Source organism: Branchiostoma floridae, chromosome 1 (assembly GCF_000003815.2).
Source record: "Branchiostoma floridae strain S238N-H82 chromosome 1, Bfl_VNyyK, whole genome shotgun sequence".
In the NCBI taxonomy this organism is placed as follows: Eukaryota; Metazoa; Chordata; class Leptocardii; order Amphioxiformes; family Branchiostomatidae; genus Branchiostoma; species Branchiostoma floridae.
The window spans coordinates 9201427-9226623 of NC_049979.1; the positions used below are offsets into that span (position 1 = coordinate 9201427).

General features: G+C 41.5%; 3 protein-coding genes, 1 long non-coding RNA gene and 4 other non-coding genes across 9 annotated transcripts; 3 read left to right on the plus strand and 5 right to left on the minus strand.

Annotated features, from left to right (window-relative positions):
- Window positions 1-1358: 1358 nt before the first annotated feature.
- On the plus strand, window positions 1359-4281 carry LOC118423675 (transmembrane protein 147-like). The gene is made up of 6 exons (XM_035831912.1): window positions 1359-1559; window positions 1701-1770; window positions 2001-2066; window positions 2430-2651; window positions 3083-3204; window positions 3532-4281. Exons 1-6 carry the CDS (start codon window positions 1483-1485, stop codon window positions 3668-3670), a joined length of 696 nt encoding a protein of 231 aa, XP_035687805.1. The 5' UTR covers window positions 1359-1482; the 3' UTR covers window positions 3671-4281.
- A 1080-nt stretch (window positions 4282-5361) lies between these two features.
- On the plus strand, window positions 5362-11493 carry LOC118423837 (radial spoke head protein 4 homolog A-like). Of its 2 annotated transcripts, XM_035832129.1 has the most exons (13): window positions 5362-5510; window positions 5626-5786; window positions 6268-6329; window positions 6553-6680; window positions 6965-7063; window positions 7487-7663; window positions 8172-8220; window positions 8464-8580; window positions 8862-8959; window positions 9419-9563; window positions 9955-10206; window positions 10396-10513; window positions 10754-11493. In XM_035832129.1, the coding sequence occupies exons 2-13, from the start codon at window positions 5659-5661 to the stop codon at window positions 10980-10982; spliced, it is 1602 nt and encodes a 533-aa protein (XP_035688022.1). In that variant the 5' UTR covers window positions 5362-5510; window positions 5626-5658; the 3' UTR covers window positions 10983-11493. The 2 variants fall into 2 exon arrangements, with proteins under 2 accessions (XP_035688022.1, XP_035688014.1); XM_035832121.1 differs by having other exon boundaries at window positions 5437-5786.
- A 424-nt stretch (window positions 11494-11917) lies between these two features.
- On the minus strand, window positions 11918-16997 carry LOC118423850 (eukaryotic initiation factor 4A-III). The gene is made up of 12 exons (XM_035832141.1): window positions 16810-16997; window positions 16288-16360; window positions 15640-15706; window positions 15453-15515; window positions 15100-15232; window positions 14697-14777; window positions 14161-14302; window positions 13597-13735; window positions 13319-13434; window positions 13045-13152; window positions 12692-12819; window positions 11918-12488 (listed from the first exon to the last, which is right to left on the minus strand). Exons 1-12 carry the CDS (start codon window positions 16952-16954, stop codon window positions 12472-12474), a joined length of 1212 nt encoding a protein of 403 aa, XP_035688034.1. The 5' UTR covers window positions 16955-16997; the 3' UTR covers window positions 11918-12471.
- LOC118431134 lies at window positions 13967-14037 on the minus strand. The gene has a single exon (XR_004832937.1). It is a non-coding gene; the product is annotated as a small nucleolar RNA SNORD2 (small nucleolar RNA).
- On the minus strand, window positions 14572-14641 carry LOC118431145. The gene has a single exon (XR_004832940.1). It is a non-coding gene; the product is annotated as a small nucleolar RNA SNORD2 (small nucleolar RNA).
- Window positions 14949-15019, minus strand: LOC118431127. Its single transcript, XR_004832935.1, has one exon. It is a non-coding gene; the product is annotated as a small nucleolar RNA SNORD2 (small nucleolar RNA).
- On the minus strand, window positions 15794-15864 carry LOC118431139. Its single transcript, XR_004832939.1, has one exon. It is a non-coding gene; the product is annotated as a small nucleolar RNA SNORD2 (small nucleolar RNA).
- Window positions 16998-22085: 5088 nt separating the features above from the next.
- LOC118423858 lies at window positions 22086-24546 on the plus strand. The gene is made up of 4 exons (XR_004832126.1): window positions 22086-22558; window positions 23422-23505; window positions 23945-24054; window positions 24406-24546. It is a non-coding gene; the product is annotated as an uncharacterized LOC118423858 (long non-coding RNA).
- Window positions 24547-25197: the final 651 nt, after the last annotated feature.

Genomic DNA, 25197 nt, shown 5'->3' on the forward strand with positions numbered 1-25197 from the left:
ACACAGGGACGTTTATAGATCTTTATATAAGATGCATTGGTATGAGGGCGTTTGGCGAGCATTTTCACCACCAACAAATACTAGTTTACTTAATACTATAAAACGATACACTTTTGAAAAGCTCGTTTTGTTTCCCTTTTTATAGTCACCGGAACGTAAAACACTATGACCCAGCATATTTGCTATGACCCAAAGTCCACCTGTTACATGACGTTTTACGTGCTACCGTCCTAGTACGCATTGGAAACAAAGTCCATTGCTATGGCACTAGGCATGCATGTAGGAATCTATGAGGAAAACTTTAACAACAACAAAAATATTTAATGACCAAAGACATTGCAAATAGAGGTTTATAAAGGATCATAAAGATATGACGAGGAAAAAAAAAGTTCCAGAAATATGTCAGGGAATATGTAGTACAAAAGTCTTTAATAGGCAGAAAAATATATACCCCCCGTGTGATATTCCATTTGTTTGAAAAAATCATTTCAAATTTGTTAATTAACGCGTGAAACCTGAACAGTAAAAATAGAAATTTGGGACTGTGGCATCTATTGCTTATCGGCAACTCTACAATTGAAATTGTTGAAAAGGTTTGCATTTGTGACTGAATGCAACATGATAAGCATCTATCCAAGCTAATTTTGGAAATGAAATTAACTTCCATTTTAATTGATCGTACTGTGAATGAAAGAAAAAATAGTATCCATTTGGAAAATTCACTTCACAAATAACTACTTTTTTTACCAAAAGAGATAAGGTGAAGGTTACAAAGCTCATAATATCATGATACTAAGCATAAACTATGTAAGCAGTTTTTTGTCACATCTGGGTTGAGTGCTTAGTAAGCACTCAACCCAGATGTGACAAAAAGGAGGAAACTATAAAAGAAAATACAGAATAGAGAAAACATTTATTTCTTGGAGAGGATTCAGTTATGTTTTCATAACGTTATACTGGAAGTTTCCTTGTTTTCGAGAAGTCGTCAAAAGACAAGACATGTTAATTCGGATCAGTATAAAAGTAACGAGTTTTACAAATTTATCAAAAGATTTTTGCCTAACGCTATTGAAATATTATGTATCGGCTGATAGCAGGGATTTTATTTAAATTTTAACAAGGAGGTTAACGTCCTTGATTTTAAGGTGTTAATATAAAGTGCGTTAAGTGTCCATATAAAGTTCTATTTCTTTGCCATAGATCGATAACGAATTCATTGGATGTATTCTTTATTTTTGATGCATTTATAGTCAGTTTCAAGCTATTACAGTATGTTTCTAAAGCATTGATACATTGTTTGAGTCCTTTTCAACAAAATAATCAAATCGAGGTCGTCTGCCCAAGATAGGCAATCAGCGTCCGTCTGTCGTGAAAACGAAGTGCCGTAAAACGGACTTGTACAGAGAACCCTTGTGATTGATTTTGTCGGCCGTCGTTTGTCTAAATTTTCTGCAATAATTCCACAGTATCTGATCAGGAAATATGACGTTATTTCACTTTGGGAACTGTGTAGCCCTTGCCTATGTTCCATACTTTCTCACGTACAAGTTTTCAGGATTGTGAGTATAATTTATCGCTTGACACACGAGGGATGGGGAGGGGCAAATTTTCATGATTTTCTCATTGTATTTGTGAATGTATAAAAATTATGCTGTGCGTGCCGACCATTGAAACATGGTCTTTTTGCTTGTTTGCTGAAGGTCAGAATACAGTGCCTTTTGGAAATGTGTGCAGGCAGGAGGAGCTTATCTGGCCACTCAGCTGTGCAAGGTAAGTTGTAGGTCAATCATGCATAATCAGTGCAGTAGTGGCTTTGTTTTGTCATTTGTGCAGAATCTGATAATGATGTGATGTGTAGGCTTATACAGATTTCAATTATCAGTGAGGTTCAAACCTCTTTGTTATTGTGCTATTCATATAACCCATGTATGAGTGATCTGATCTTTGTTGCAAGCCCACACAATATTTCAATCATGACCATGATGTTGCTATCCCTGCAGATGCTGATCCTTGCCACATTCTTCCCAGCATCAGAAACAGGAGGAGGTAATCTGGATGTGATTGGGGTAAGCTTTACAAGAAAAAAACCCCTCTAACTAATCTAAGTTTCAAATTATGTACATTCATTGTATAATTTGTGGAAATTTGCATGTGTATCGGAAGGCTAATCTTTCCTGTCCATTTTGCTGGGAATGTCCAAATTCATCACATTGAGGATTGAGCTGAATGATATTGATGATGTGGAAGCTTAATGATGCTGTGCTTCCTCTTTGGCTGTGTTGTGGGCATTTAGAAATTGTTTATCTATTTGACTTGCCTGGAGAGAGTTGAATCAAGCATGATTATATGACTAAAATGTTCAGTTTCTTCCACTACCTTTTCCTGTTTCTATTTGTGCCAAGCTCAACTGCCATGTTTTGTATCTTTAGGAATTTCTAAAGACATCAGTAGATTTTGGTGATCTGATCGGGATCCAGCTGATCATGAGCAGCATTCCGGGAAAGGGAGAGATCAAGATCATGACAGCAGCCATGGGCTGGGCCACGGCGGAACTGGTCATGACCCGCTTCATCCCCATGTGGGTGGGGGCTCGTGGAGTGGAGTTTGACTGGAAGTACATCCAGATGAGCTTAGAATCCAACATCAACCTGGTGAGTGTTTTAAGTTTGAGGAATGTCTTTCAACAATGATATGCCCAGTTTTAGATTGTTACCAAACAAAACAATTTACCAGGTAAAATTTATAGATCATCATCATCTTTATACTGCTTAGCACGCAATACAGGTTTTGACAATACAAGATGCAATACAACATAGAAAACCCGATTGAAACAAATAAAAAGAATGTTTAAAAAAAAATCCAGAGCCTAACCTCTGCTTGGAGAGTAGCAATACACAGTGGATTATATTTATAAGCATCTGTGCAGTGTTAGTAAGTGCAAACAAAGGGTAGGGATAGTGATGGATGTGGACATCTGCAAACAAAATTTAGTGATGTTTGTAGTACACATGTTTATCATGTTGTATTACAGTTAACTGTACATGTATTTATTATGTCTATACATTTTCCCATACATTCTCAGGTCCAGCACATAGCAGCAGCAGTCCTAGTGTGGCTGTGGAGCAGACATGACTTTAACCGTAGTCTGTTACCTGTTGTTGGCACCCTCCTGGGGCTAAGTGTGTACAGACCTCTCATTGTAGAGTAAGTACATGTAGTACTACTCATTTCACTTCTCATCTCATATCTAAACATGATTATTGCATTCCTATATTGATTTTTTGATGGCATGGCTTCTTTGAGTTTTTAAGCAATTTGCTCTCTTTATAAATGTGAACAAAATAAACAAATAAAAAATGCATCTTGTGTAATCTTGGCATATCTAAATCAGTCCTGTTACCTAATATCTTAGTTAACCAGTCTTTCTGTCTTGGATTTATTTGAGAATTCTTCACAGAGTACTTATGAAAAATCTGTCCTTACCTGAGTCATTCATTTCTAAAGTCATCATTTCTGTGTGTTCCTTTCCAGAATCTTGATCCATGCTGTTGGCCTTGGTTCCTGGACCCTCCTTCTGGCCAAAGCCTTGTTCACTGGAGCTGTTGGCTTAGTAACTCTTCAGCTGTATGTTGGACTGGTTCACAGTAACCCTAGCAACCACTACGACTGATATAGTGATGGCAGGGGTAGATTGTATTGTGTAATCTGCACTGGAGCTATTATATACACCATAAGATTACATAATCAGTTTGCATTGACCAAACTTAATTGTTATTCTTTATCTGTAGTTTTATCCAATATCTAAAAAAAACTTGAATGAAAGTACTAGTACAAATGTAGTATGTCCTGTCTAGCCATAATTTGAGATTAAAGTAACTGTTGTCAAATAGGGCTGTAGAATGGAATTTTATTTCATTGATGATAATGTTTGTGTGGCCAACATGAAAAAGTGTCATGTATTATGTACATGTAGTACAATGTACCATCTTATGCAATGTACCGGGCGTAAAGCAGTTTACTATGAAGTTGAGCATATGTTTGTTTTTTATTGCTGTAAATTGTATGAATGATTAACACCAACATTATGTGCCAGATATGTGAAATTTATTTCAAGTCTACCACTCAACTGTCATACTCTTTCTGGTCTGTTTATTGTTTCTAAATGCACAAAGTATTATAATTCTTGGCAATGTGACATAGGGAGCTTTGTACTGGTGATAATACTTCAAAGGCATAATTCATGGTGTCAAATAAAGTTCAGAAGTAGGTCTGAATTGAAAATGCTTCTTGATGTTGTGTACATAGTGTTGGACTTGAGTTGGTATGTTGTATATTGGTGTTACATGCTTTTTTCTTACAAGCATTCTCCTACGCAGAGGGTCCAACGTGGTCACAAAATGCCCGTTGTCCCGTTTTACGACAACGTTGGACCCTCTGCATTGGAGAATGTTTACAAGAGAATTTTGACTAAATCTATGATTCACTCCCATTGACTCCCAGAACTTGCAAGAATGTCTTAACGCTTAGTTGAGAACCAATTACGTTTGGTTTAACATTATTGGTACAGAGACTACCAGTAACCTTTTAGTAAGTACAGGCACATAATTTAGCAGCTGTAGCCACAAAATTCTCGCCATAAGGCCACACCAATTTAATTTCTTGGTTCACGGATTTTTTCATAAAAAATTTGGAGCGAGAGGGCGAAATAAAAATAAAAATTGTAAAATGGTTGGAGTAAAGGTAAGGGCTAATCCAAAACAAAGAATAAAAAGTTTTCAGCTTGAAAAAAGTACGAAAACACTTACTGTACAGTAACAGCACCTGTACCCACACTTTAAGGAGCTTATGATGTAAAGGCCAATTTGCTACACCAGAAAGTTAGTGAATGGTTTCATTAATGGTGAAAATTTGCTGAGTGGTACTTTTTTTTTTTTTCCAAAAAATTGGAGCGAGCGAATCCGTGAACCAAGAAATTAAATTGGTGTGGCCTAAAATGTACGTACTGCACATTTAAAGGTTGAGACTTTCTTTATCTGCCGTCAAGTACTGCATGTTTTTGACACATCACGTGCATTCCCCAATGAGGCTAATGTTAGTAATACTGTTTACACATGTACATCAACTGCATTGCAGATACCCACCTCACGTTGGCGCGCATGACGTCAGTTCAAAATGGCGCTATCTGATTGGATGCCAGAACAAACACATTTCATGACCGCATGTCCCAAAACATTTAAGTTACAAAGTATATATCATACAAGTACAACATAAATTGGTATATCTATAGCATATCTATACTGAAATGGGTACTTCTTAGTCATTGCTTTGGATGTCACGTCATTACAAAAATAGTGTGCACCTGACGGTGACGTCACGATAACACGGAATTGACCCCAGGTCGAACCCCGGTCGCCATGACGTCACGTTATTGTGCGTTGTTTACCAGCGGTTCCTAGCAACTAACAGATCGGTGTTGGGGAATCAGAGAGAGGCCGTTCCAGTGGAAACAGGTAGCCATTTTAGGCGTAAAACAAGGATTCCTACGACGCTTGTTCGTTTAGACGCGTCCAGATCGCTATTTTGGTTGGTATAGAGTACATACAGCGGCATTTTGTGTATATTTAGGGCACAGACACGCTAAAATAACGAGAGTTCACCATGAGTACGAAGGGTTCCAAATCGGGAACTCCGGAGCCGCAGAACAATGCCAACCTTCAGAGAGAGATGGAGATCCAAAACGCCAAATCTTACATGCTCAAGGCTAGCACCAACACAGGACTCAATCTGTAAGTATACACTTCAATTTAGCGTTGATTTTTACCTATAAATGTCTATATGTAGGACGCGAGAATAATTTACAAGAGCAAGAACCCTATGACCTACTATTACTAGTGGCCCATGTCACAAAATACAGGTGGTTGTAACATATTTTGTACGATTAGTGTCCAAATAGACTCTAGAGCGGGCTAGAAAATTGTACAAATTGGTCCAACAGGGACGATTTTTGTGGCAGTAGATGTGAACTGGTGGACGCTTGTTCAAGAGAACCCTAGTGATGGAATGTTTATACATTTAGTTTTAATTTTTTGAGCACATGTAAGATTGATATTGTATTCTTGTACATGTACTACATTTGATATTTTAGCTCAATCACCAGCTCCTTGGCTTCATGAAAACAACATGACTATCCTTGATAAATAAGATAAATTTTTAAAAAACTTTTGTCAGTTGCTGTACATATTAAAATGTTATCTTCATTTATTCCAGATATGACCATCTCAGCAGAGTTCTCACAAAGGTTCTAGATGAGAGACCAGAAAATGTTGTTGGTGAGTCATTTTTGTCTGATTGATTAATATATAGAGATTTTCAACCCTAATCATTTGAAAACAAATATAATATAGATCACACAATGAAACCAGCTACTGCAACACAAGGGCAAATTGTTCAATCTGTGGGCTTTACTGTAGTTACAGCCTATGAGAATTCTCCAGTGTAATTGCATCCACGAGATCATGATACCAATGGTGGTTGCTTTGTATGTGCATGCAGATATCATTGAAGACATCAGCAAAGAGGCAAAGAGGTCCAAGTTTGTGTACAAGGGAGACACAGTCAGAGATGAGTTTGACAAGACTACAGAGGTGGCACTGGCAGAGACACACAAAATGCTGTTTGAGGTATGCATAATAATAATGATCCTTTTTGTCATTTTGCTGCAGCCCTCTTGCAAATCTTTATGACTGTACCATCATAATAGGCACATTTAGTTCTTCCTGTAATAAAGTTGAAATATTTTTCCTGTTCATTCTTTCTATGAATTAAACTTGATTTTTTCATTTCCATCTGTGTAAATCTACCTCGATACATGATTCTACTGTTAGTGAAGAAGAAAACACTGTAGAAATTCTGTACATATTGCCCTGGCATAACTAAAGATAACCCGTCTGTCCGGCTTATTCAGAAAGGAGAAGGTGAAGGTGGTGAGCCCGAGGCAGAGGAAGAAGTGGAGACCCCCCTCCCCAACATCATGGAGCTTTCATATTACTTTGAACAGGCTGGGGTGAGTACTAGACTAAGTATGTCATTGGTGCTGCTGTTTTTTATCAGTCAAAATACTGTAAATGCATTTAAGTTCATGGGGATTTAATTTCGCGGTAGCGGGAAAAAGGACTTTTCGCTGTGGATTTAAGTTCGCGGTAACACCATAGACTGCAATCTAGATAACATGATAGAAAAATGTTCGCGGTGGATTTAAGTTCGCGGTGAAGTGGTCACCGCAAAAACCGCGAACATTAATCCACCGCGACCATTTCTGCATTTACAGTATTTGCACCATTTGCACTTTTTCCATAGTTTACAAAGCAAACTACATCTTGTCATCAATAAGCCATACTGAAATTTCCATCAGTTAACTTAGTATACTACTTGTCTTAGTATGATATGTTGATCGTGAATATTCAAACAATGCAATATTACTTCACAGATTGGCCTGAGCAGGGAGGAGTGCTTCCGCATCTTCCTGGCCCTGAAGCAGCTGGTGGACACCCGCCCCCTGCAGACTGTCCGCTTCTGGGGCAAAGTGCTGGGCACAGAGATGAACTACATCATTGCAGAGGTGGAGTACCGGGAGGGCGAGGAGGAGGAGGAAGAAGAAGAGGAGGTAGGGTGTTTCTCCATAGCTGTATAGGCACTTGACACGAACTTTCCTCACCTCACTCAGGTGAAAAATGAGCACCTACCTTTGGCTAGGGCTGTCCCTCGGATAGGACATTAAATGTAGGTCCCGTGTCTGGGGAGAGTCATACCCCAGGCATGTAAAAGAACCCACCGCACTTATCAAAAAGAGTAGGGGACCTTCTTGGTGTGAGTGGATCAAACTATTCCGGCTAAATGGGGTAGGGAATTTCCCGAGCAGCCTTGTAACCCCTGCTTTGCCTATTGAGTCAGTTTGTCAAACTAATGCTGAAGCTCGATGTTTCTGACTTAGGGAGAAGAGAGGCTGCCACAGTGAGCATAGTTCAGTACCTAGAAGTGGTCTATGGCCTTGAACTGAGAAAACTCGTTAAAAAAAGTATACAATGTGTTAACTTTGCTCTGTCATAATGTCTGATCATTTTAAGGGCATTCAACATATCAAACTCACAAGTGATTCTTGTGTGTTTTCATAGGGAGAAGATAAGGATGAGGAGAAGGATGAAGAACCACAAGATGAGGAAGGTGAGGGTTTCACCATTACATGTTACTCAGTATTTGACACTCAAAATAGATGCAAAAAGCAGCTAAGCACTGGAAATGCGTGTTGTAGAACCACAGAAACTATTCCAAAGTTCATATATCTTTGTATATGACTCAATACTTTGACCATAGTAAAATTACCCAAAGCATATGATTCTTTACATCTGTCAGCTTCACATTCATAAGTTCTGTGTGGTTCTTAACCTCTGCTGTTCCTCCCCACAGAGGGTGAGGGAGAGGAGGATGACATCCCTAAGCCTGACTACAAGCCCCCACCCGTCATCCCTAAGGAGGAGAATAGGGCAGGAGCCAACAAGAAAGTCTACTTTGTCTGCAATGAAGGTCAGTTTCTGGCAAGGAGAGAAAACATTACAACATCATTCTTTATTTTCTTTGACATTCACGTTAAATAGATGTAAATATATTTGAAGGATTTTGTTGTAAAATCAGTACCACAAGTTTTGTTCAAACAAGCTTTGGGTGAATGTATAACGTAATTGTATTGATTAATCTCTGATAAAATAATTTCATAAATTATTCTTAAGTGTGGAAGGTACCCTAATGGTAAGGTTTTCAATACAAATTCATTTGCATGTATAAAACGCTGCTTGTTATTTTCACAGCTGGGAAGGAATGGGTAAAGCTCCCCCCAGTCACACCAGCCCAGCTTGCTGTGGCCAGGAAGATCAAGAAGTTCCTGACTGGCAGATTAGAAGCACCTGTAAGTGGTTAAGACTTTTTTCTTTTACTCATACATTGCCCTTCGATGGTATTATCTCACGTTAAGAAGTAATTCCCGAGACTTTAGACAATGTAATTATAATGACTAGTTCAGGGAACTGGTAGAGGGCATGTCCAGTCTCAGGTCCATAATTCTTGCAGATCGTGATGATCACGTTTATGGTCAGGTGCGGTCAGAGTGGCGTAGATTTTATCAATACAGAAAACCTCACTATAAGAGCCGTCTATAGCCTTGGCAAGCTCATGAATCTTTAAACACCAAAAAGCATGCCATCTGTCAGATGTAATCAATAGGTGATAGCATGTATTGTATTAGGTAGACTTTACTCTCTACAAAGCCTTAAAATGCAGTTCAATAAGTGATTTTAGGAGGTTTGATCCAATGTCTCAAGAGAAAGTAATTATGGGAGTCTAATTAGTTTTATCCTGCAATTTTCAGATCATCAGCTACCCGCCATTCCCAGGCAACGAGTCTAACTACCTGCGAGCACAGATCGCACGTATCTCAGCTGGTACCCAGGTCAGCCCCCTGGGCTTCTTCCAGTTTGATGAGGAAGAAGAGGAGCAGGAGGAGGGAGAGGAGGGTGAGTTGTAGCTCAGTACAGACTTTCACACTTATTTTCATTCAGGATGCCTATCACTGGCATAGTTTATTTGTGCTTGGGTTGAGGTTTGGGAACTGAATCCTTCATGTACTTCTTTTACCAAATCTCTGCTGTAGTTGTACACACTATAAACTACAAAGCAGAACATTTTTTTTGGTCAATTTTTTACCATGATGTCACAATTCTCAGACCTAAAAAGAGGTGGCAAATATGAACAAAGGACAGGGTATTTTATTACTTTCATTTGCAAAACTGCAAAACCTTGCAATTCAATACATGTGTACATGTATAAAGAAACTGTTTGCTAATGTGCCTAACAGAATGTCAGTTTCTTTCTTTGGAAGTAAAGTCATGTGTTGAATCCCCCCAGCCCGTGACACCTATGTGGAGAACCCTGACTTTGAGCCTGTGCCCGTGCGGGACCTGACAGACCCCTCCCTGGCCAACTGGGTGCACCACGTGCAGCACATCCTGCCCCAGGGCCGCTGCACCTGGTTCAACCCCGTCCAGAAACAGGAGGATGAATTTGAAGATGAGGAGGATGAGGAGGAGAAGGAGGAGCCAGATGAGCCGGAGCCTGAAGTTGGACCACCTCTCCTCACACCTGTGTCTGAGGATGTTGGTGAGTGGTACTTTGCTGATGACAACATCCAGATCTGTAGGAGATAGTTTCACATGTAGTAATTGTAGGAGTATCCAGTATTTGATTTTATCAGGCTAGAAAAACACTTTGTTTTGTTGATGACAGAAACTTATTAGATGGGTTTCTTAAGTCCACTGACTTAATCATTTAATGAACTTGTTTTGACAGAAATCGACGGCATGCCGCCATGGACAGCCAAGGTCTCGTCTCACCTCGTGCCTCAGTATGCCATCGCTGTGGTGAGGTCCAACCTCTGGCCTGGATCGGTTGCTTTCTGCCATGGCAGGCAAGTATTTCCCCAATATTTTTTCAGTGGCAGTTAGGTCTCTAACAGTCTAAGCAATTTTAATCCTGTAGTGAAATATAAGGTACACTGGTATGGTATAAACCGATCTTGACATTGGGAGCATGATTGCTGAGACTCGATTTCAACTCAGTATTAAACATACCAATGCCATGTATGATTTCAGTCATTTTAGGAATGCATACAAGATTTTCTAACATTGCCAAACCTTCCACCTTACAGGAGGTTTGAGAACATCTATGTCGGCTGGGGCCACAAGTACGCCAGCGAGAACTACAGCCCGCCACCACCTCCCCCAGTCCAGGAGGAGTTCCCCAGCGGACCGGAGATCACGGAGATCGATGACCCCACAGTGGAGGAGGAGGCGGCCCTGAAGGCAGCCAAGGAGGAGCATCTGGGAGAGGCTGAGGAGATGGAGGATGTAGAGGACGAGGATGAAGACGATGATTAGGGGACCATCTTAGATGGGGGGAGGGATAGATTCTGATCATATTTTATGGGTCAATGTTTTACCATGTATTCTAATTTTCACCTTGACTGTATAACTTAAGCATGTTGATTTGTCCTCCTCGGTAAACAGGCTAACAAATTCCAGTGCCTTTGATGAATTCTAGACAAGGCCTTAAATAAGCAGATCGTTGTTTGAACTGCTACTCATCTCAAGCAATAGTCCAGTTTTATGTCTAATGTTAATTCGGCAAAGAAGCCAAAGTTTTATCAGGCTATGGCAAAGATGTAGATTTTGCTACTTTTATCAGCCTTGAAAATGTCCAGAAACAGCCAAGTTGAAAAGGTGGGATTTTGTGTACATATATCTAGGATTGTTGACTCACTGTTTTGTACATATAGAGGTATATTGTGGTTGTAATGAATTCTGATTCAGGAGATTCCCCACAAAATTTTCTGATCCTCCTAGAACACTGTTTTTGCATTTATTTCCTCAATAAAATCTTGTGAAGTTATACGGTGTATTGTCCTGGTAGATAAGTGCATTTTGAACCCGACATTTTCCTCCAAAGTGCAGTGGAAGGAAAAGATGGACTATGCTTTCCATCAGTGTGCTGGGCACAGTCGATAACAACTGTCCCTTCAGCCTACAAAAGGCTGATGATGACGATGATGAGACTACTCAGAATTAGTAGTCAAGCATTAGAGCTGGACAACCTATTCTATAGTTACCAGATTTCTCATTCCTAGTCACCCCTCCATTCTGCATGTAAAAAAGCATGAAACCTTACTCAAATTTGAACAAGCATATAACCCACATGGTAGATAAGTGATACATGAATCTGTATGCCCATAATGCCCTGATAACCTATCTCTCCACCAGACATCACACAAAATTAAGAGCCTGGTTTTATTTACTAGAAGAAAGCATCAGCAGAAAACTTTTTTGACTGTTTGGTTTTATTCATAAAAGAAGACAAACATGTGCCTGCTGTACATTGATAACAGATGTTTGGGTTCCAGTGTTCCTACTTTGCACACCATATAGTTCGTTTGTACCTGACTTATAACAATTACACACCTTTTTCGGAAATGAAAACAAGCTGTTTTAAAGTCTGAATATCTCAATGCTTCAGGGTTTCTACTCCGACTTTTCAAGGAATTTTTTATCATATAAGTACTAAAAACACAAAAAGACACTAAAACAAATACACAAAAATTAACGCCATACTAAACTTAACCCTTCCGTGAATAAAAGTTACTTCGCACTTTCAAGTGTTCAGAAAGATGGTCTCACAAGATGATGCCCAAAAGTCAAATACGTTACCACAAAAATGTTTCCTTGTATACAGCTGCTTATTTGTATCCACAGACATAATACATGAATTTATGCTATATATGTGCCCCCAGCCAAGTTACATCCTCCAATGTTTACTCCATGATCCTTGACATCTTTTAAAAGATTTGGTCCAACTCTTCCAACTGGTGGCATCCTAGATAAGATCAGCGACTGTAAAGAAGATGGAAAGGCATTAATGTACATCATTCGAATATGATGATTTTCAAAAGTTAGTGAAAGGACTTAAGCTGGTAGCACTTGCTGTCCTGATACCAATACCTTGATAGTAAATAATCGATACATGGAACAGATTGATCTAACAGGGACGAATTGAATACTAGTAGTGAGCAGATAATATAATGCTTGAAACTGACCATTCATTGGCATCTCATCAATCTGTGTGCTGTAGTACTGCTCAATATCTCTCAGGATCCTGATGTCGTCACTCTTCACAAAGTTGATAGCCACACCCTTACGGCCAAAGCGACCTGAACGGCCAATTCTGGAATGACACAGAAAGGTTACACAAATCTGTGATACATACTAGTATTTGGCTGCTTTTGCATACGAATAACTGGCATGAACATGGAGGGATGATAAAAGTTGGGGCTCAATAATCCACACAGCATAAAAAGAACATGCTGATGTCTAATGGGTCCATAATTTTCACTTTTCAAATAGACATTTAATTTCAAAACACGTAGAATTTAATGCAGCATCTCCTCACCTGTGGATGTACAACTCACGGTTGTTGGGCAGGTCGTAGTTGATGATCAGGGACACCTGCGGCACATCAATACCGCGGGCCCACACGTCAGTTGTGATCAGCACACGGCTGTGGGGTACAGTAGACACAACATCATTAAAACTACCGTTCACAGTCTGCTTGTCAAAGAATCGTTAAGTCTTAATACTTAAGGTAAAAAGCGATAACTAGCTTAGGCCAGTAGTGAACATTTCCTTCTTGAATCCCAGCTATTCATGTATTGATGCTTGCGTACCTGGCACCAGATCTGAACTCCTTCATGATGGCATCTCTCTCCTTCTGCGGCATGTCTCCGTGCATAGAAGACACAGTGAAGTTAGCCTCACGCATCTTCTCTGTCAACCAGTCAACCTGGAAATGGATAAAATACAATAACATGATGGCATGGCTTTGAGATAAAGAACATAAAACAGAATTGATCACAAATATAGTGGAACGTATCTTTTTTTGGGGAGTTATCTAAGATCTTCCTATAACACACAACAGCAAACATGTGGATGGAAGCTGCCGTACCTTGCGTTTGGTGTTGCAGAAGATGACTGCCTGTGTGATGGTTAGAGTGTCGTACAGGTCACACAGGGTGTCGAACTTCCACTCTTCTCGCTCAACAGCAACAAAGAACTGCTTAATGCCCTCCAGCGTCAACTCATCACTGCAGACAGAAAGTCATAGGTGTAAGGATACATATCCCTCAAAGATGGCAAGAGCTAAATCATCTAATTCAAAATATCATAAAAGCAACTTCAAGGGAAAAAGACATAATGTCTAATAGCTTCCTCCTTCCTGTTTAATGAGGATAATCATAATAAATTTCAATTATAGGAAAAGGTGTAGACTTTCAGTTGAATTCTGTTGTAATGACTGAATGTTAAGAGTTTGTCAAAGAAGTTCAGTAAGGGTTATGTTGTCAGCATCACTGTCAGCCCCGAAAGATGGTCAAACATCATCACTTCTTGTAAACAATACCTTCATTAGACTTCTTAATGATTAAAATGATCATATTAGTATTAATTACTGAAAATGGTGCAGAAAAACATGTCTACATATTTACTGTCACAGTAGCAGGTTGTAACGTACCGCTTGACCAGAATGCGGATGGGGTCTGTCATGAACTTTGTTGTCATCTCCAGGATCTCATGAGGCAGGGTGGCACTCAGCAGGACCACCTGGGTGGCTGGAGGCAGGTAACGGTACACGTCGTAGATCTGCTCCTTGAAACCTGAACAAAAAGAAGATGTCAATGTCTGAAGAAGAAAAAGTATGCCACCCAGTAAGGGGCGGTATAACCCCAACGGTGCTGTAATACACCGTATGACTATGACTTGACTTGAATGTCTGTCAATACTTTTTAAGTTATATCACATGTTATATGACCACTTTGTCCCTGTGAACGAAACATACAGTCTCCAAAAACTACAACAATCATACTTTGAGGTGATTACATTGCAATGGCATTGATGTAATGACTGAATGTTGAGAGCTTGCCACAGAAGTTCAGTAAATTTATGTTGTCACCAGCTGGGTCTGCCCCGAAAGATGGTAAAACATCATCACTTCTCGGCAACACCACTCCAAAGTTAGCAACATCAGATACGCAACAGTGAATGTCTCACCTTTGTTTAGCATCTCATCTGCCTCATCAAGCACCAGCATCTTGATGGAGCGAGTACGCAGGTTCCGTCTTCGGATCATGTCTTAAGCACATGGTTAAGGACTATCAACACACATTAACTATTACATGTCTGCAGATAACCATTACATAATATCACATCAAATTGCCACATTTCTTAGATAATCACATATAAATCACTGCATACTGAATATTTGTTGTTTGGTCTGTCATGAACTGTCAAATAGTTTGCCAGAGAAGTTCAGTAAGGGTTATGTTGTCACCAGCAGGGTCAGCCCCGAAAGATGGTCAAACATCATCACTTCTTGGCAATTCCTTTACATGTATATGCTCAGCTGTATCAATCACTTGTGTGGTAAATATTATTTTCACGCTTAAAAGGATACCAAATACTCTGCCTGGTGTCCCAGACACAACATGCTGCCCATAGTCCAGCTTCCGGATGTCTTCTCCAACATTGGTGCCACCAATACAGGAATGGCACTGGACACTCATGTAGTCACCCAGAGCTAAAATCACCTGCAGAAATCAAAGTAAACCAATGTTATGAAACAAGGCTAGTTAATAGTAGCAGAAAAACAAGGGACCACTAACATCAACAGCACGAAAAATAAGTCCCATTAGTGATCTCTCCTTTCTACTATTTTAAAGGACAAAGCTGCACAGGCTTCTGTCATAATTGCTTCTGCACTGCATATCAGTTGACCAACAATCAAGATGGTCTCATGGTGTCAATTACCTTTTGAATCTGTGTTGCCAGCTCTCTGGTCGGGGACAGGACCAAGGCCTGGACTTCTCGCATCTACAAAAAGAGGACAGCAAGGTGTCAATCTGCATTGATGCAACAGAGTAATACTAATAGCACCAAGTGTAACTATTCCAATTTAGAGTTTCAAGAACTCATTTATCAAAATAACAAAACTAACCTGAATATCTAGACACTGGAGGATGGAAATGGAGAATGTGGCTGTTTTCCCCACACCAGACTGGGCCCTGAAAAATAACAATTAGAATGTTGCGTGACTGGACCATGACAAACTTTCACAAAGGAAATTCTTCATACCCACTTCTGAATGCCACAGAAGTTCAGTAAGGGTTATGTTGTCACCAGCAGGGTCAGCCCCGAAAGATGGTCAAACATCACCACTTCTTGGCAATTAATTTAATATGATAACCTATTTTTCTGTAGCCTTATTGATTGATGTTCTCTAATCTAAGTATACCCATATGGGCAAGAACATGCAAATAAAGATCATTGTCATTGTCATAATATTCATGGGCCATCCATACAGTAGTTACTATTCCTAAAGCAATGATTTACCCTAATCTAAAAAGTATCCCCACACAATTTAACCCTTGGCTGCGAGTCTACAAATTCTAACATTTTTTAGAATTAGAGTCATACAAACCATCACAATATTTATTAAATAGGTTACCTGGTTACCAGGTATCAGATGCATACTTTGACGTGGATAGCAGAATTGTGTAAATGGTATACTTGCAACTTGCCAAACTGTTTCTGCCTTTATTTGGACATGTGTGTTAGTGATACCAATGATTATGATAGTACTTACTGTGCAATGACATCTCTTCCCTTCACGATAGGCTTGATCGCTCTCTGCTGGATTGCTGACGGTTTCTCAAAGCCTGGAAAAAATAAATAGGCGTAAGAATATAAAAGCTAAGTATACACAAGTATAATGGCAACGCAAACATGTTCTGAAGCTTGACTCAAATATTTTGTCATATAATGTACCTTTTTGAGCAAGTATTGAGCCTTCAAGTTTCCTTATTTTTACCAAAAATTATACTCAAATAGGTCAGTTTTTGGACGAAACTTCGTAGTAAAATCATACATTTTTTACTCCAAACCCAAACAGAGGTAGCAACTTAACAAAACAGGCAAAGCACCCGCATCCGTAATAACGCCTTTTAGATCTTCTCTAGAAGTCACCAAATTGGCTACACGAGAATGGTATTATTTGTTGGGGGATGCGAATTTAATTTTTGGATCAGACAAAGCGTGACCACGCCATCGTGTTTTCTACAAGCACATGTCCGCATTTTCAAAGTACCGGTGTGGGGCTTATACATACCGTAGGCGTAAATGCCACGCAGGAGATCTTCCCTAAGGCCCATAGAGTCGAAGGTTGGTGTAACTTCGACATCTTCGCTTGTTTCGAACTCGATAGTGCTGGTATCCACTCCCTCAGTCACCACAGTGCGTCGTCGACCCGCCATTTTGTCGGATGCGTGCAAGCGATGCTTAGTAAATTTGTGAAATACCCTGTGATTGGTCAAAGGCCTAAGCAGTCCTAGTTATCAACCAATAGAATATTTCGACACATAGCAGGGCTTCGTACTGTACTATGGGTAGATCCTGATTATGAAACGATTTCATAACAACAGGTTTTGACGCAATATATGAGAAACTATATGTCAAGAATCTAACTTAAAAACAAAAAAAGATCAGTTTTTGTACAGTAATCGGTGAAAAAATCTTCTACAGCGTTGAGCCTTGGAATTAGGTCAAAGGTCATATTTCCTCGAGCTGGACTGAGGTGAGGTTCTTTAATACATTTGCAAGAGTGTGCTGGTATTTTACCAGTTGCTCATTTTATCACCAGAAGATGGTTATAAGACTGGACTGTAAATGTACTGCAAGCCAGGGAACGTAGTGGTTTTCGTCTGACTAATTTCTTTACTGTGTAAGGTGCGAAATTATGTTGGTGAAGTGAGTATACATTTCCCCGCATGTGCAAGCACCACGTGGCGTGGGTACCATAATTTATTTTTGGTGCAGAAGTTCATGGAAGTTGGACACCTCAATTCAAACTACTCTGTTGAAAGTATGTTCAGTGTAATATAACCAGCTGCTGCTGCACCGCGTGCCTGCGAAGCTGGTGCGTTACGCCGAAGGGCGGTTATACCGGCTATATAGATACAGATAGAGATACAGATGTTTATGACTTTAGATTAGAATTTGGGTAGTGGGTGAATGAATGAAGACTAACTGAGCAGCTCAGGAAAGCCAAGAAGTGATGATGTTTGACCATCTTTCGGGGCAGACCCAGCTGGTGACAACATAACCCTTACTGAACTTCTCTGGCAAACATTGCTTGTAAGATTATGTTTAGTTTAGATTTAACTAGGCAGTTGTTTTAATACACATGCATGATTGTGTTGGTACAGGAGCAAGCCATGACACAAGAGTCCAGGTTCACAGGCGGACACCAGGACAGCGTGCTGTGCCTGGCCTGCAGCACAGACGGTGTGCTGGCCAGCGGTGGGGAGAGTGGAGAACTCTGCCTCTGGTCTGTGGAGAAGCCCAGTCTCCTGCATCAAGTCTCAGGGCTCCCAGATGCTGATGTCACCTCGGTCTGCTTCTCTGTGAAGCATCCGACATTGCTGTGTGCAGCTGTGGGAGACGACCTGGAATGTACAAACCCTTCTTCGAACAGGCTATGCAACACTTCTGTCGCACGAACTCACCAAATATGACCTCAGTCTGGCGGGCATCTGCGAAGTCAGATGGCCCGGCTCAGGAGAGACCATTGTTGGAGACCACACCTTCATATGGAGCGGCCCTGAGGACAGAACCGGCCTCTACGGTGTAGCCCTAGCAATTCCCTCACGGCTGAGAGGCTCACTCATCAGCTGGAAACCCATCTCTGACAGACTGCTCACAGCCCGTCTCCTTCACACACATGGAAAGATGACTGTCATTGTCGCCTACGCGCCAACAGAGGTAGCCGAGGACACTGACAAGGATGCGTTCTATGACCAGCTGCAGGAAGCTGTCCAAGATGCTCCACCGCATGACATCACCCTTGTTCTTACCGATGCTAATGCCACCCTTTCAGCTAACACCCGCCCCTCTGCCCAGCAGGATGCGATGGGCCCCATATCTGTGGACACAACTACTAACGACAACGGAAACCGCCTACTGGAACTCTGCAGAGCTACTAACCTCTGCATCGCTGACACCTGGTTTCCACGCAAGAGGATCCATCACTGGACCTGGTACAGCCCTGACGGAAGAACCAGAAAAGCCATCGACCACATCCTCATCTCTGGCCGCTGGAAGTCTTTCATCACCAACTGCCGAGTCTACAGAGGTGCCCAGCTCGGCAACACAGACCACAGGCTGCTGATGGCCCACATGCGACTCAAGCTTAAAGCCGACCCTTCCTCCAAAAAGCAAGTACGAGTTGACTCCTCACGGCTCAAGGATCCCTTAATCCAAGAGGCCTTCAGCTGTGCCATCTCCAACAGGTACAACGCCCTAGCAATGGATGCCACGACGGACTGGGAGCTCTTTAAAGAAGAGGTCCTTAAAGCGACTGAGGAAACAGTTGGCAAGAGCAGACCCTCACCCAAGCAACCCTGGATCTCTCCTGAGACTCTCGACATCATTGACTCACGCCGTGCTGCACGCTTACGTGGAGATCTGACGGAGTATCGCCGACTCAATGGAATCCGCAACATAGCTATTCGCCAGGACCGTGAGAAGTACTGGACGGATCAAGCTGCTAAGCTCGAAGCCGCAGCAGAGCGGAATGACCAGCGACAAGTCTACAGGCTCCTACGTCAAGCCAAGGCTGGCCCACGACAACGCAGTTTCCTCATCAAAGACAGCGTCGGCAACATCATCTCTACAGAGTCCGACTGTATCCACAGATGGAAGGAACATTTCAGCCAGCTGCTTAACCACCCTCCAGTACCAGAGGACCCTACACTCTCCGAAGCAGCCAGTGCGACTGATGCCATAAACGCTGACTGTCCCGTAACTCCTGTTACTCCGGACGAGGTGAAGGCCGCCCTGGGTAAACTGAAGAATGGTAAAGCCCCTGGGATCTGCAACATAACGGCTGAGATGCTGAAGGCAGGAGGGGATCACATGATTCAGTGGCTTACTCAGATAGTGAACCATGTGTGGGTCCTGGAGACACTCCCTGATGACTGGAGGCGAGGGATCATCCTGCCTTTCTGGAAAAGGAAGGGAGACCAGCTGGTGTGCAGCAACCACAGAGGCATCACCTTACTCTCCATTCCAGGCAAGCTGTTCACCCGTATCCTCCTCACCAGAGCCATCCCTGCCATCAGGAGCAGGCGGCGCCCACAACAGGCAGGTTTCATGCCAAACCGCTCTACCACGGACCATATCTCCGCTCTCCGTCTGGCCATTGAGAAGGCCAGGGAGTTCAGAAAGGACCGTCACCTTTACATTGCCTTCATAGACCTCAGAGCTGCCTTTGACACAGTAGACCATACCTCCCTCTGGAAAATCCTGAGACTGCTTGGAGCCCCTCAGAAGATAGTCTCCCTTTTCCAGCAGCTGTACAACTCCGCGGAGAGCTGCGTCAGAGTAAACGGGAAAGAGTCAGAGTGGTTCACCATCAACAGTGGGGTCAGACAGGGTTGTGTGGCTGCCCCCGACCTCTTCAACTGTGTTATTGACTACCTGATGACGAAGGTCTGCGAACGAGTCCCCGGGGTGTCCTTTGGACAGTACAACCTGGCCGACCTCGAGTACGCCGACGACACCTCCCTGCTTGTCGATGATCTGGACCAACTGGCAGAAGCCCTCACGGTCTACGATGAGGAGGCCAAGAAGCTTGGTCTCAGCATCAATTGGAGCAAGACAGAGCTCATGCACATCGGAGACGGCCCGGACCCTGAGCCCCTCATCTTCAATCAGTGCATCGTGAACTTTGTCTCTTCATTCAAGTACCTTGGCTCAATACTCTCCAAGACAGGTGACCTGAAACCCGAGGTCAACCAACGACGCGCCCAGGCCTCAGCTGTCCTACAGTCCCTATGGAAACCACTCTGGCGACATCGTCATATCTCCCTGCAGACCAAACAACGAGTCTACAACTCCTCGGTTATTTCAGTTCTCCTGTACGGCTCGGAAACCTGGGCACTGAACAACACTCTGGCAGCCCGGCTCGACGGATTCGACTCTAGAGCTCTGAGGAGGATCACTGGCACCCGTTGGCACGAGCATGTGCGCAACAGTGAACTCAGGGAGCTGACCGGACAACCTCCCGCCTCCTCCCTTGCAGCCATGAGAAGGGTTCGATGGTACGGGCACGTCCTCCGGCTCCCTCCAGAGCACCCCACCAGAGCCCTGCTCAACTTCGACCCAAAGCAGGCAGGATGGCGTCGCCCACGGGGGAAGCCCCGCACCCGCTGGATGGACGTGGTGTCCCGAGATCTGCGCACCATTAACATCACCCCCCACCAGGCGCAGCTTGCAGCGACAAACAGAGGATGGTGGAGGTCCCTAGTGAATTCAGTCGGCTCTACGCACCACGTGCAAGAGGACGAGTGAGTGAGTGAGTGAGCTGTGGGAGAGTCTGTACACCTGTACGACTCCAGGGACATGGCAAAGCCAGTTCACCAGTTCAACTTCAACTCAGAGGAAATCAACGAAGTTACCTTTAACGAGAAAGAGAACTTTCTGGCAGCCTGTGATGATTCTGGTGAAATCAAGATTATAGACTTTGAAGGGAGAAAGTTGTTCAAGACATTACGTGGGCATGAAAACATCTGCTCAAGTGCAAAATTTTGCCCCAAGAAAACATGGGGGATGGTGTCAGGGGGACTGGATCAGAATGTTATACTGTGGGACTTTTCAAGGGGAAAGAAGTTAAAGATCAGTAATGTGCAAGACTTTGCCTCAGAAGATGCATCAGTTAGTGCTTACATGTGCAATCCTCCCTTAGTTCACTCTGTTGATGTGTCAGGACAGACGTTTGCATGTGGCCTGGGGAACTCTGTTATTCAGATGTTCAAACTTGAGGGAAAAGAAGTCGTTTCGGCACACAGGGACTCTTGAGGGACATTCACAAGGAGTTTCTCAAGTTCACTTCCCACAATATCAGGTAGACGATAAACTAGTATCTGCAGGCAATGATGGAAAAATAATTGTATGGGATCTGGCTAGCAACCAGCAATCACATGCAGCAGGTTCTAGTAAGGAGGCAGTGAAAGACAAAGGGGCTGCTGGGACTTTAAAAAGTCAAGTTGCACAGAGCATAGACCATGGGTCAAAAATCAACTGGTTGACTTCAGGTTGTGTTAAAGGGAAGAAGCTATTGTTCGTTGCAGATGTTTCACCTGTAGTTACATCATACTCGCTCCATGTAGATGATGGAAAGGGTGATGTTTGAAGTACTTAGTCATCAATCAGTGATGACAGTATGCACCAGATTTTTTTGAGGAAAGTTTTATGGCTAAATATAAACCCAAATATGATGTTAAGAGACTGTCTAGTGTATTGCTGCTACTGGATTGGGTCATCACAACGAAGGATATCTGCGCTATAATCCTATTGGAAGTGAACCAAGGTTGGTCCTTTAGAATGTACTTTAAAGCAAGGTTGTGTGTGCCGGTTTGTGCACAGCAGTGAAAATCTAAGGTGCAAGCAACCTTACATTTTTATGAAACTAGCATCTTGTATGTTTAAAAACTTGTGTGACTGATGAGCATATGCTATAGTTGCAATAAACTTTCAGGATTTTTTTATGGATTGACTCACCTACAAATAGACAATGTTGTTGCTTTATGTAGTAAGAGTGTGAGCAATATTGAGGAGTAATGATGAGAAGTGCATACATACTGGCACCACGAACCACTGGTGAACCATGCATGTACCACTATCTGAGCTTTCAGTCAAGCTGTGACTCCCATTTTCAAATCTAGTTGCCAAGAAGTACTAGGTAGTAGTCTGTTTCTAGTCTGCATTTGAAAACTGTATTTACTTTCTTTATTCCACCCCTCCAGTCCTAGAACTACACCAACAACATGGAAGAAAAAGATATGACAACTGATGCAATGGTGAATCATTTGCCTTACATAATTTCAGAATGTTGTAGAAGATAAATGACATATTATGTTTACTAATTTTGCTATCAACTAGTAAAGACAGTATATATATGCACCATATCTTTTTGTCTAATTTTGAGGAAAGTGTTATGGCTAACTCTAAACCCAAATACAATGTATAATGTTGATTGTTGATAGACTGTCCAGTGTAAATTGCTACTGCTGGATTGGGTCCTCACAACCAAGAATGTCTGTGCTGATGAAAGTAAACCAAGGTTAAAGCATGGTTGTGTATGCCCATTTATGCAGAGCAGTGAAAATATGCGGTGCAAACAATGTTACATTTTTATGAAACAAGTATCTTGTATACATTTGTGCAGTTTAGTATGTAGGATGTAGTTATATCAGTCCTTACTGCTGGATATATTAGAAGTTTCAAACAACATCCACTGTTTTTCATCAGTTTTCAATACTGATGAAAAACAGTGGATGTTGTTTGAAACGTCTAATAAATTATATACATGTACTAGGAGGTATTTATATCCAGCAGTAAGGACTGATTTAACTACATGTTTTAAGCATCTTGTATGTTTAAAAAGGTTGTGCACCTGATGAACATATGCTACAGTTGCAATACATGTTTAGGATTTCTTATGGTTTGACTTGCCTACAAATAGACAATGTTGCTTTATTCTAGCAATATTGAGGAGCAATGATAAGAAGTGCACACATACTGGCACCATGTACCACTGGTGAACCATGCATGTACCACTATCTGACTACCATTTTCAAGTCTAATTGCCAAGAAGTATTCTGTTTGTTGTCTGTATGTGGAAACTCAATGTATTAACTTTTCTCTATTCCTCCCCTCCCAGAAGTACACATACTTTCAACACAGAAGAAAGAAGACTTGACAGCTGATGCAATTGATGAATGTTGTCCTGCATTGTTACAGACTGGTATGGAAAATTGATGTACCCTACCTTTGGGTCAAGCTGGAAGTCAGTGCACTGTGTTGTGTGAAACAATATGGCTTCAGTAGGATTGTGGTAACTATAAAATGTCATTATGACTTGTTTATGTCATTGCTAACAGTTGAAGGTACATAAGGCTCACCATCTGCTGACAGTGATGATGTAGTAGTCTGAGACAGCTCAGCTGTTGTGCAGAGAACATGTCCCTCTAATCTGATGTCAGCAGTTCATATGCTAAATGCAAAGTTCAAACATTCTTATAAGCCGTAATTACTAGTGTAAGCTTTTTTGTTTGCAAACATTTAACTACATGAAAATAAATTAATTTGCTTTTGTTTATACCTCATAGCTTTGCCGTTAATTTGCAAGTACATGTACATGTAGTTGTTTTCTGAATTTCTAACTTTTTTGTGTACTTACAAAGTTTTCAGATGCAAAACAGGAACCACAGATGATAGACAACAACCTGTATCCTGTTTCCAGTAGCTTCTGACAAAGCCACCTCAACTCATGAACCATCTGCCTGGATGTCAGGTACATGACCCATCTGCTATCCTGTTGTGTTTTTGGACTGTGGACTTTGTTTTCTGTGGCGATGAGGATAATGTTTGAAAAGACCTACAACATATGGTTTTCTTCATCCGCTATACTGAGCCACAGGCATGATTGTTGAATGTTGTCAAAAGTGCCACCTAACCATTTTGATGTGAACTGTAGTTACATTGTAAATATATATAAATGAGCTGTTATTCTTCAAGCTCTCTTAGGAGACTCAGTAGTGACTTCAAGAGTTTACATAGTTGATACATGTACTACCATCAGTTATTACCTGCTTTTCAACAAATGATGTAAGCCTAGCTATTAAAATCTAATAATTTTGTACAGGTGAAGACGGCCTCCACATGCACATGGAAAGCGTGCAAATCCACGTACAAGATTCAAGGCCTGATGCTCCAACTTGAAGGTGACAAACATGTCAAAGATATGATCATAACACTGAAAATTAAATCTTTACTAACAAACAGCCTTGTAGTCTCTTGTTAATGAGTCCTTGAATATGGAGAAAGCATCTACTGTCGGAAGTAGACCACATCTGATGATGTTAATGGTTTCCAATCTCCAAGCAGATGAATGGATTCGGCTCACTCTCTGTGTTGCCTGTTTCTGCAACATTGGTAATTTACACCTGCAGATCCTTAAATGTTGTAGGAGACAAACTGTTAAAACTTGAGTGCTAGAGTTGAAACATTTCCAGCCACCAACACGTGTACTGTGTATAATATTGATAGTAGACTGGGTCTTTCCATGGGTATCTTAATAATAATAGCCATTGTAAAATCTACCTGTATGATTGAATCTTCATTGAAGTCAAATCCTACCTTGGTCCCTAATAGCTCTGCTCAGCTCCAACAGTAATGTCCCTCCAGATATTGATTAAAATCGCCCACCCAACGGTCGACAGTTGGGTACATGTTCTGTGTAATGCAGGCTAGTGAGGCTACTATGTACTTCTGTACATACATGTTACCTAGGAGGAAGCAGTGGCACAGTAATAGTGCTACACTATCTGTAGTATTATCATAGACTAAATGAGACAATAAAAGACAACAAAGTCAAACTTTGAACCAAACAATTTTATGAACTTGCACATTTTCCACAGATTTACAAAACATCAAA